Source organism: Aulostomus chinensis, chromosome 3, assembly GCF_037954235.1.
Source record: "Aulostomus chinensis isolate RoL2024-O1b breed Wild chromosome 3, RoL_Achi_v1.0, whole genome shotgun sequence".
Lineage (NCBI taxonomy): Eukaryota > Metazoa > Chordata > Actinopteri > Syngnathiformes > Aulostomidae > Aulostomus > Aulostomus chinensis.
In genome coordinates, this window is record NC_141322.1 from 7450809 (window position 1) to 7463234 (window position 12426).

General features: G+C 41.0%; 1 protein-coding gene across 2 annotated transcripts in view; it reads right to left on the reverse strand.

The window, feature by feature from the left end:
* The window catches only part of efcc1 (EF-hand and coiled-coil domain containing 1), an 18546-nt gene continuing 6120 nt past the window's right edge, over window positions 1-12426 (reverse strand). The window contains exons 4-9 of one of the 2 annotated variants that reach the window (XM_086198420.1): window positions 4476-4624; window positions 4201-4336; window positions 3120-3276; window positions 733-882; window positions 389-458; window positions 1-264 (exon numbers count right to left, since the gene is read on the reverse strand). In XM_086198420.1, the coding sequence (XP_086054546.1) occupies window positions 176-264; window positions 389-458; window positions 733-882; window positions 3120-3276; window positions 4201-4336; window positions 4476-4624 (751 nt within the window). In that variant the 3' untranslated portion in view covers window positions 1-175. The remainder of the gene's footprint in view (window positions 265-388; window positions 459-732; window positions 883-3119; window positions 3277-4200; window positions 4337-4475; window positions 4625-12426) is intronic. The other variant, XM_086198422.1, reaches the window with a different exon arrangement.

Sequence of the window (12426 nt, forward strand, 5' to 3'; positions counted from 1 at the left end):
ATGTAAAGAGTATAAAAGCTACAGTATGCTAAACTATACACACATAAATCCATCTGTTACTCCACCACTGTCCTCCACAGCTGTTCACTTTAACACAGATGTTAAGGACACTCCTGGGCCCAACAGGAGGCAGTCTTGGTTAGCAGGAGACAATGAGGCACAGGCTGATCTGCAATCACTCCAAGAGTCCACCCCGAGACAGAATATCACAGGCAGCCAGCTCATGATAAAGAGCGTTGAGCACCTCCAAAATGTGGGCTTTTCCTGTTCAAAAACAAACCAGATGTGAGTGCTGAAGAACTGAGTAACTGAACCTTACAACTGAACATTTTCATGATCACATTTCACAGGGTTTGTTTTGATTTTACTTAGCATGAATTGTAGTCACCGTGTTGCGGGTCGCTACAGGACTCCAACGTGCTGAGCAAAATTTTTCCAAGAGACCTCCGGGAGACATTCTAGAACAGAGAGTCAAGACAATCCCCATCAAGAAATTCACATACATTTTAACAAGCAGTTGAACCCTTACAATTATTACGGCACACACACACTCAATGAGTAGCCTTATCAATAGGAGACTGATAGGACCATAGTCCATGTGAAAACTTGCAAAATGGTCATTCTTTTTTGACAGGTTGGTCCAACAACTGTTTAGATGTTTCTTTCTGTGAAGACCTAGTGTCTAAGCCTTATAAGACTGAAACAGTCAACTGTACTGTAAATGTGACGCACAAGGTCTCTGAGCTGCTGGAGCAGTAGCAGAATATCCACAAGTTTCTCTTCCACCAGGGACAGACGAACCCTCTCTGTCTCCAACATCTGCAGTTCCATCTTAAGCAGTTCACTCTCCTCTGCCTTCTGCTGAAGTTCCTGCACCAGGATCTGGAAGACACAGCATAGTCCTTGTAAAAGTTCAGAAAAGACACAGTTCAAGACCGAATAATGCATAACAATTATTACGTGTTATGATCAGTGGAGAGCAATTGTCATCTACTTTCTGCAAAACACAGTGGATTTATCTGATGCACCATTATTACACTCCCAGAATGTGCAAAATCATTCAGCATACTGTAGCGTGAATCACTAGAAGTATTTACGTTTTCGGGCACACTGCTCTGTACCTAATTGGGGGGGTGGAGCCTATCCCAGCAGCCTTCGGGCGAGAGGCAGGGTACACCCTGGATGGGTCGCCAGTCCATTGCAGGGCCAACACATAGACAAACATTCACACTCACAGCCACGCCTACGGACAATTTAGAGTATCCAATTAGCCTAGTCCCCACTTGCATGTCTATGGACTGTGGGAGGAAGCTGGAGTACCTGGAGAGAACCCATGCAGGCACAGAGAAAACATGCAAACTCCACACAGAAAGATCCCATGCTCGAACCGAGCACTTTCTTGCTGTGAGGCGACAGTGCTAACCACTGCACCACCGTGCGGTATGAGGTACCCCAAGGATATATTTGTTGTATACTCTCAAAATTCTCCATCAAAATTAAATCAGTGTGATCAATTCCAACTGGTGTAGAGCACCATGTATGCCAACTAAATTTCTCAAACTAGCACAATAGATCAATGCCCAGGTGGAGCAGCAGGAACTATCAGTGGGAACAGTCATACAGACTGCAGAGCCCTCCAAAGCATCCAGTACTTTGTCTGGCAGAGATAGCCATAATGTTAGGTATGCTGGTTTAGCCACTGATAAAGCAGGCGTCATATGTGAACTGGGGTATGTACAGGTGGTTGAAAAGTTCAGGTGGTACAAAACATCAATACTTCCAGGACCCACTGATGTATTGTGACAAACTAAGTATCTCACATGTTGTTTTAGTGTAAGTAATTGCATGTGAGTCTGGGTAACAGAATACAAATGAACTATGTCTTTCGCATTAACATGATAAAACAGAATTTGAGTAAATAATATGATGGCTTCTGCTTACATGGATAAGATTACAAGATGGAGCATGCTTCTTTGGCTGCAGCAAAGGAATGGATGAGAATTACTGTGATTCAAGAACATTTCTGGGTCTGGATTTTTGGAGAATTAATATCAGGTATGCATGTCGGCTTCACTTGGCCTCAGCAACCTAGATAGAACCCATATGGTTACACATTATTGCTCCCTCTGTAGATCTGTAGACATGTTTGTGACATGACATGAATTAAAATTCCTATGTGATATCACAGAATGAAATCAGCCACTGCACAGATGAAGCCTCTTGAATGAAAGGAACTCCAGCAGACAGTATTTTTAGGCCGTATGTTCAGACCAAATGCAAATTTCAATTAAAGTCAATGTGAAAATGCAAATTCAATGGGTGATTCAGCACAAATGTAAGACACAGTTCACATCACTTGCACATTCACCCCATACAAGTTAAAAATGTTGAATATGGGTGACAAATTTTGTCCCATTAACTGTGTTTTTAGCTGTACACTATTTGACATGCTTACAAGAGTTACCGAATACAAATAATAATAGTGTATAAAAAAACATCTCATACAATAGAAATATACCTACCTTAAATGTGTATGTCATATGTTTTCAGGCATAAGGATGTCAGCCTGCCAACTGAACATACAGTGAACCTTTATGTGGACACACTTCTCACCCCACACATCCTGCAGATAAACAAAGCCTCACAGGAGGGCACTGTTTATATGAAACTGAGACATCCTGGAAACACGTGACATCAGTTTCCCTTCCGCTCCTCCTCCTGTTGTGAAAATACTACTGAAGCAAGAGACCTTTAATTTAGGATATTCCTTGGTGTCATATGGAACGAGGGGGAGTGTTTCTGTGGTCAGCTTCAGTAAAAAAAACAGCTGCACACACACACACACACACACACACACACACACACACACACACACACACTGTAGCGGCTGGTGGTGGTGGTTTGGTGAGGTGGATGTTGCCACACCAGCTGTTGGTTTTGCCTTTTTGCCTTTGAAGCCTGGACTTTCATTACAACCTTCACAAGCCCTCCTCTAATCTAGGATACCACAATACTGTCATATGACCATGATGACGTCAGCATGGTCAGACAGGACAGTTTACTCTCTAGCAGAACACAGGAGAGTGGTGTGTGAGCTGAAGGTCAGTGGTGGTTTATACCTGGTCCATGTCAATCTCTGCCTGGTTCTCCTTCAGTTCAAGCTGTTTATGTAATTTGGTCACCCTCTCCAGGAGGTCCACCACAGCACTGCAGCTCTCCTCACTCCTGCAGCTCCCAAAATGAGACATAAGCTTCTTTAAAGCCTTGTCTTCGCACCTGACCAAGGACATTTAGCAGAGCAATATGTAAAGGTGAGTCTAACAATTACACAAACTGTCAAACTGTACAAACAGGGTATTATGCTCATCACTATCTCATCAAACTTCCACTTAGAAAAGAGTGAGGCAGTTGAAATACCTGTGGATAGATATGATAGCACTGCCCTTAGGACTTGTGATAATGTAGTCATGAGTACACCCACAATAATGTAGTATTAACTACTGAGTACACATGTTATTAAGTAATGACTTCTGAGCAGTCATGTAATAATAGATTATTGACCACTCTTGTAATACTATAGTAATGACTGCAGCATACACATGCATTAATGAGTACTGACAACTGACAACTCTTATAATATGTAGTAATGAATACTGAGTATACATGAAATATGTAATTATCACTACTGAATATGCATGTAATAATGAAGTAATTACTACTACATAAACATACAGTAATGTAGTACTGACAACTGACTGCCATGACTTCTCATCACAGATGCAGTAATATAGAAATGAGTACTGAATTCTTCAGCTATGACTACTAGGTACCCATGTAATGGTGTAGTAATGACTTCTGGCTATTCTTGTTATAATTTGGAAATAAGTTTTGAGTACTCATGTCAAAATGTAGTAATTGAATAATGTAGTATTGACTGCTGATAACACATGTAATAAAGTAGTACTGACTGCTGACAACTCAGGCAGTAATTTAGTCTTGATTTCTGATTACTCGTAATTATGGAGTAGTAATGATTGACTATGTGTAGATGTTCTTGTTTAGCTGGAAATTCAAATAAAATTTCAAGAAATAAGTGAAAGTTTATCTTCTTCTATGTTTCACATGTCCAAGTCAAACAATAATCTATAGGGAAAATGGTGAAACTAGTAATGTGGTGTGAATGATGGAGGAGTACCGTACCTGTCACCACAGCAGGAGAGTCGGGTCAAGATCCTCTTCACCTCATCCAGACGCTGTTGCTGATATCCAGTCCACTTGTCCTCCTCCTCATCAGAGGCTGCCTGGCCCTCCACTGATCGGAACATCTGCTCCTCCACTAGACAACACAACTCACCGTCATTCATATAATAATCATACTTTACTAGCTAGAAGCCATGGTCATGATCAGGTGCTATGGGGCACTGCTGGTAAATAGCATGTCTCCTGCATTCTTGTGCTTAAAGAAAATGTCTTACTTTTGTCTGGGGTTGTTACAGCACGGCCAGTTGGGGAACAGCGGTCATGTTGGGAGTCAGAGCAATATCTCTGCCCCAGCCTGCCACCAGAGCTAGGCTGCTGCTCGGCCCCAATGCTTCTTGGGAGTTGTAGATTTGCCACCTCTGACCTGAACAACAGAACATTCACATTTATCTTCTGTGCAAAAACTGCAGTGAATCTCAGGACATAAACAGTGACAGGGTACAAGTGCTCTTCACATAAGCACAGATGAGAACTGATCAGCTTCAAATAATTTCCAACATCAAAGAGAACATATCATGTAACACAAGGCTGTGTATATTAAGCCACATTTACAACCACTATGATACTCTTATAAAGGCTTGTGATGTTGTACGCCAAATCTGGGTATGGTAATTGAAGCCAGACATGATATCTTTAAGGCTTTTTAAACAGTGAAGTGGGTCCAGAATGGCACTGTTTGAGGAAGAGACCACTTGCAATATGTGAGGTAAAATCATAAGGGCTGATGCTAGATGGAACAAACTAGGAGCAAAACATTTCTAAGCCCAAAACACTTTTGATCCTGTTTTTTCCATCTGCATAAAAAAAAGTATAGTCTGTATGTTTGGTTTGCTTTCTGTCATGCTAAGAATCAAAACATTTGGGACTGAGACTGCAGTATGTGGATCAATCTATCTGTAATGGTTTGAATTTTCTTCTGGTTTGTCCTGATGTCTGATCTTTCGCGAAAGGGAAATTTGATAGGGGGGCTTCATAAATCAAAGAATAAGTGTTTCCAGATGATAATGATGATGATGATGTCATGCTGAAAAAGGAGAAAATTTCAAAAAGGTTTTCAAAAGCTTGAAAAAAGAGGAAAAAAAAAATTAGGAAGTGCTTACTCTTACATCCTGTTGGCAAGGGACTGACTATTCTCTAACACAACATTATACAACTGTGCTCAAGGTTTCTTTGTGTAGAACTGACTTCAGTGAAGGTCAATAATTAAAGCATGATTCCACACAATCGGTCCATCAGGTTTTAGTTTGTTGGAGGCCACAGTGAAACAGCAGCTGTGCTCCAACCTGCATGCAAGTGGTGCACGGATGTGAGCACACACAAAACTTTGCTGGTTGCTTGGAGATGCTGTCACTCTGGAATGAACTGGTGGGGGACTTTTTCAAACACAGGCTTCGGTGTGACAAATTGCCTTTTAATTGATTGTGGTTGGGGGAGGATATCGCCTGTGTTCAGGGGATACTGCAGCCAGGGGGCTGGCTCAGGCCTTTGACATGCATACAGGTCAGAGACAGTTCTGTGCCTAAAGAGAGAGAAAGAGAAATCCCTGCAAGAAAAAACTGGCTGACTATAGCTTAGCTTCAGTTTGAGCTCGTTGGTTTTAATAATGATGAGTAAGCATGTGAATTCCAACAAAATGTGCAGAGACACCTGAATGTGGTCCAGAGAGACATCTTGAAAAATGGTTGAGGAGTGAGCACAGAGTAACTTGATCAGTGTTCCATAGACAGGCACAAAAACTCACTGAATGCAAAAGCAGAATGAATGGGTTTGACCTGCCAAATCCAAAATAATTTACTGAATTTCAGAGAGACGAAGTCAAATGCATTTCAGACTTCAAGGTGTGCATATGTATAACCCTTTGAAATCACAATATAAGGAGTCAGGGGTGTAGTTTCTTACCTGTTAAACCAGTTTCATCTGTGTACCATGCAGCTGTTCTTTTCTGAGGGGTTTTATCAGGGTCACTGTGTGTATATTAATTGTTTTAAGTAAGGGATCATTGATACTCAGTGATTTAACAGCTCTATTCACACATTCATAGACTGATAGAACTGTCAGCTTGTGATATAATTGTCCATACCTACTTATACCTGAACATGTAGATGTGATTATCGGTAGCTAGTTATTAGTATTGTTTGCTGTCCTTCTCCTTCTAGCCTGTTCACATCCTTGTATGTGCATTATCTGTCTTTGTCTCTGCCCCACTCGCCTGCTGTCTTTCCTCCCAACTGGTCAAAGCAGATGGTTATTCTCACTAAACTGGGATTTGCCCAACATTCCTGCCTGTTAAAAACAAGGTTTTCCTGGCTGCTGTTGCAAGATATGCTTGCTCATGGAGAATTGTTGGGAGTAAATTCATTGAATGAGTGTGGTGCTAGACCTGCTCCACTTGTAAGGTGTCGTGAGATAACTTTTGTTGTGATTTGGTACTTTACAAATAGAACTGACTGGACTTGACTATATCACTCCACCTCTGTAGCAGACAGGCATAAAGTAAAAAACAAAAAAAGCTTACATTTTTGGTATTGATACAAATCCTTCCTTTGCCCTACGATTCATTAAATATTTTTGAAAAATTAAGCACCTAAAATGATGTAGACACCCATACCTTGCACCAGGGCTCACTTGGTTAAAACAATCCACAGTGTTTCACTGCTGCCTGATATTGCCTCTGGTGTGTTTCAGATATTACATTTATTCATCTGAAACACATTGTACAAGCTGTTTTTATTTATAAATGTATTTCAGTGTATGCACAGTAACAAGAAGACAAGGCAAGACATCTCTGTATGCAGACTTACCTATACCATTACCCTTCCACTTTGAGAATGCAGGGAGGGTATAGTACTTTTGCATGTTTCGCCCCCTTTTAAAGTGATAATTGTGTTTCAGTAGCAATTGCATCTAATCGTTTCATCCATCCATTTCTATATCGCTTATCCATGGAGCCTATCCCGGCTGACATTGGGCGAGAGCCAGGGTACACCCTAGACAGGTCGCCAGTCCGTCGCAGGGCCATCAGGGGCAATTAAGGGCTCAGCATCTTGCTCATGGTCAATCGGGGAAGTGAGTATCGAACCAGTGACCCTTCAGTTGCTAGACAGCCACTCTACCTCTGAGTCATGCTGGCAACTAATAATTTCATCTGACACAAATATCCATTCTCTCTGCATTCAGATAGTTCCATTTGTTCACACTTCTCAATTTCTAACTCAAGTAGTAAATTCCCTCTGATATTAAAAGTGTATGACATAGCAACAGCCAGCCATGGTCAGAATGATCATGTGGAGAGATGACATATTGCATTTAAGTCTTTTTGAAAACAATAAAATGTTGACTTTGTTTTAAAGCTGGTACATCTATCTATCTATCTATGTAGAAGACATACAACAAAACTACTGGCAATTCACTCCATGACATCACTAAATGCTCTCATTGGAATCAACCAATCATAGCAGCATACAGTTTCTGAACAATGCCTAGCTAGTTAGCTACGCTACCTGGCTAGCATATACAACATGTAAAATAAGTATTAAACACGTCACCATTTTTCTCAGTAAATATATTTCTAAAGATGCTACTGATATGAAATTTTCACCAGATCTCAATATGACCCATGCAACCCACACATTAAAAATCAACACACATTGAAATCAAACCTTAGATGTCCATAAATTAAGTTGGGTTAAAAAACGGAATTAAACAGGAAAAAATGTATTGAACACAAGAGGAAATGGAGGTGCAAAAAGGCAACCAAAAAGACCTTTGCAACCTTATTGTTGCAAAACTTACTGATGCCACTGGTTATCGAAGGATTTCTAAACTACTTAATGTTCCAGTGAGCACTGTTAAAGCCATAATCGGGAAGAGGAAAAATCATCATTTCACCATAAACCCACCACAACAAGTACTCCTCACAGATTTCTGACAGAGGGGTTAAAATAATTATCAAAAGAGCTGTCCAAGAGACAAGGATCACTTGTGGAGCGCTTCAGAATGACCTGGAATTAGCAGGCAAAAGCAAGCTTCACTCATAACATCAACATACTACACATATTCATCAAAACAACTATTCATCGAAACTCTATTCATCAGTGTTTCCCAACCTTTTCTAACTCAGGGCCCACTTTTAAGTCTCAAAAATTCTTGAGGCCCACCTGTCAATTCACCATCAGTGTCTTGTCTCTCTTTCCTTTTAATTGTCCCTGTTGCTAGCCAGCTATCAATCCTGACACTCCAGTTTCAGCCATCAGCATCAAACATAAACAAGTCAAGTGCAATGCTGTCCCACTGCAAAGTGGTCTGCTGATCACAACAAAATTTCCTATCTCTCATTTGCTTGTCACATGTCTAATACTTGAAGGGAAAAAAATAATGAAAATTATATTTCAACATTTTGATATCCTTTTACATGTAACAGAGTTTTAACATTTAAAACAATATTCTGTATATTTTTATTTTTATATAATTACATTTCCACCCCCCACAAAACTCATATTATTTTGGAAATTATTTGGCAGCCCACCAGGGGGCTGTGCCCTACATGTTGGGAATCACTAATGTATATCACATCACCACCACAGCAATACTCTAACATCCAACCATCCATCCATTTTCTACCACTAATAAGTGCACTTAACACACTTAAGTGTTGGGGGGGGGGGGCTGGGTGAGGTACAACCTGGACCGGTCGCCAGTCCATCACTGGGCGAACATACAAACAGAAAGATCCCGTGCTTGGGCCGGGGCTTGAACCCAGAAGCTTCTTGCTGTGAGGGGTGACAGTGCTAACCACTGCACCACCATGCTGCCCCTACTCAAATATATCTTCAGTATTTTTGCCATTTTTTTCCAAGGCCCAATGCACCCATGAGAGTAAAGTGATAGATACATAGTATGATAGAGCAATTGCATGATCAACAATAGTGCGACAGATAGAACAATAAATAGAGACTGACTGATTGACACTTAAACCAGGTTTATTAACCCAGGTTGGTCTTCACACAGTCCTTGAGGAACTTGCTTTGGACTACAGTGCATAAATAGACATGGCGCACAACTAGTGCTGCATTGCTGTTGCTGTGCTTCCACTTGTTGTGGTTGATTCTGCTGTGAGTATTGAGGACATGTAGCGGAGTCATTTCAACTTCCTCTGGATAACATCACAGTCTCAGACACAAGAATTCTGTCTAATCTCCTCAGAAAACTCAACTGATGAATATAGAGGCACAGTTGCAAAGAGGTGTCAATGAACAAGACCTGCTCCACACCACAGAGTTGACATATAGCAGATCTATGACAAAAAGCAAAATTTACAGTATAAGACTGGTTTTGATTTTGAGTTCCTCAGTCATATGGCATGGAGGCTGCTGAAAGCAAAAAATGAATTTTGCAGTAAATGGCAAAAGGAATACAAATAGAGGTGAGTGGCATTTAAGATATTCTGCATGTGATGTGTTACAGTTGACATTAGCATACCTCCAAAACACAAAGAGGGAGAGAAGGGCAGCACTTTAATGTGAAAATTAGCCCAGCTGGCACTGAAGATTTTTAAGGCAGTTCAACAACAGTTAAGTAGCAGCAGCAGCAGAATGCTTTGGGTCCCAGACGTGGCTTCAGCGTGTCCTTTACGTGTTATTCACAGGATCGGAATGTCTCAGCAGCACCTGCTCCACACAATGCTGGAGCTCTTGTGCAGAGGCAGATAAATGGTCTGCTGGACCCTCCTCTCCCTTCTACTCTTAGGCACCATGCAGAGAGCATGAAAAGGCTGGGAGATTACTGCTTCCCTTGGGTCTAGCTTTGGAGGACCAGGGGTTAGCAGCATCCAGATAAGTTTAAAGTTATAAAGTTTAAACTTGCAATATTCGGATACATGTGACTGGATATACTCTCTAGAAACCCATATTGTATAGACAGAAACAAATGAAAGAAAGAGCACAATAAAGAAAAAAAAAGGTGGTCAGAAAATGACCAGTGTTCATTTTAAAGGGATTTTTTTTCCTCCACCATAAGTTTTTATCCAAGGTAAAACAAAAAGAAGATGGTCAGTCGAAGTAAGTCTTCTTTGCTTGCAGACCTTGAAAAACATGTCTGTCATTTCATGAACAAACAGTTCAGTGTTTGCTTTTTCCTCCAGATGGTGGTAGGCTTTCCTCCCCCTCAGTTCTTTTTGTTCCTGTAGATGTGTTTTCTATTGTCTAATCCCTCTGGCCCCACTAAAGCAACAGTGAATAATTTAGATTCCTGTTACCTTCTGCTGCTAAGAAAGTAAAGAGACTTTTGTAGTCATACAAAGACTTTTATACTCATTAACTCCCTTTAGTCTCGGCCTCAGCTCTTTTCTAGCATACAGTCCAAAGAAATCACAGACATGTTATGCAACACCCACGCATCTTAAGTTTCATACTGATGACTTCAGCTGAGCTCTTGGTGGAAAGTTTGTGGGGGATTTTCAAGATGAGAAAATTGTAAAGGACCGAAATCAAGATGAAATCACATATGTCTAAAATCACATATGAATACTTCCAAACTAGTTTGACATTTTGAGAAAACGCTTCTTTGCTAGGAGTGGAAGGAGGAGATGAGGGGAACATTGAGCCTGGCTCTGAGCAAAGGTATAAAATCTGTCTACCAGCAGCTCAAAAGCCTGCTGAATAACTCATTCAACCCTGTGTAATTTTCACATAATAAACAAAGCACGAGGGCACAGTGGTGCAGTGGTAGCACTGTCGCCTCAAGGTCCTGGGTTCGATTCACGCAGAGGACGCTGTAGGTGCTGAATGGTGTGTCCTCTGCGTCATCTCCCCAATGCCCACACTTTGGTTGGGGTCGGCAAAAGGGCCTTTCTGTGTAGAGTTTGCATGTTCTCAACATGTCCCCAAAGGTTTCCTATACAGGAACCCTTGACAAAAACATGCAACAATCCTGGTCACTACAGCTCCTCCTATGGTCAATGGGGGCACCTGATGGGAAGGGAAAGAATCAGTGGGACTAACATGATCCTCCCACTTGCTACGTCCAACAGGTGGAAGTCCCCCCTGTCTCATGACAAGTGGCAGTCTGCTAACAGGCCATGCACAGGAGGATGCATGAGTTCAGTTCGGGGCTCTCCCCAGGTTGGCAGAAATAGTAGTGCCTGTTTGGCACAGGTAGTGCCCATGATTATAGTAAATTGGCACAGAGTGTTTGAAAAATGGGTTACAAAATTGGGGATTAAAAAAAAGAAACAAAGCAAATACAGTAAAATGTTAATTATACACATTCATTTGGACAAAAACTTACAAACACAAAACGCTCCTGACTTTTGTTTTCAGTTTGAAAGGATTGCAATCTGCATTTATTCCTGGATCAAATGACTCTGCACTAAACACAGTATCATACTGTATATTATCCACACCTCTGACAAGCTGAATGGCAGTGATATAAACAAGTCAAGTGAACACATCAATTTTAGGCCCATTCTGGTGTCATTCTATGATGTGTGTTTTCCCAGGAACACAAAACCTTTTTCTTATATAGGCTACAGCTAATCACAGCATTGCATGATTACTGATTACAAATGCATGCTAACCAGCTGCATGCTGTCATGCAGCCCTCTTGAGAATAAGCTCACCTCTAAGAAACGTTTGAAAAACACATGCATCTAATTTTTTAAAATTTGATCTCTTTAAAACAATGTGTAAAATCAACATAATTCTGGTTCTTTTCTAATCACTGGCTGCAGAATCTGGAGCGAGTATGGTAGAACAAGCGTCTGACATTGAGGCTCCAATTTTGACAGGAATATCAGCTTGCAGGTATGACAAGATGCAATGGAATAGATCATTTTCACCCATTTGCATGGTTGGTGGGTAGGAGTTTACTCTCAATCCCACTGTTAAGACAGGTTTATGATATTAATTGTGTCACTCATAACAGGAGAGTAAACTTTTGCACTAGCAAATGCATATTTTTAGGAGGTTACTCTTGCTTAGAAACAAACAGCAAACTAAAGATGCTTCAATTAATATGCATCTCTTTTAACTGTGTTATTGCATGAGATGCCACCAAGCAAGCCCCACAGCTTTCTGTGGGAATGTTCATGGAGCTTGGTTACCAAGATCCATAGGATGGAGAGACTTATGTTCTCATGGTCATTGGGAGCAGAGTGAAAGAGGTGAGCAC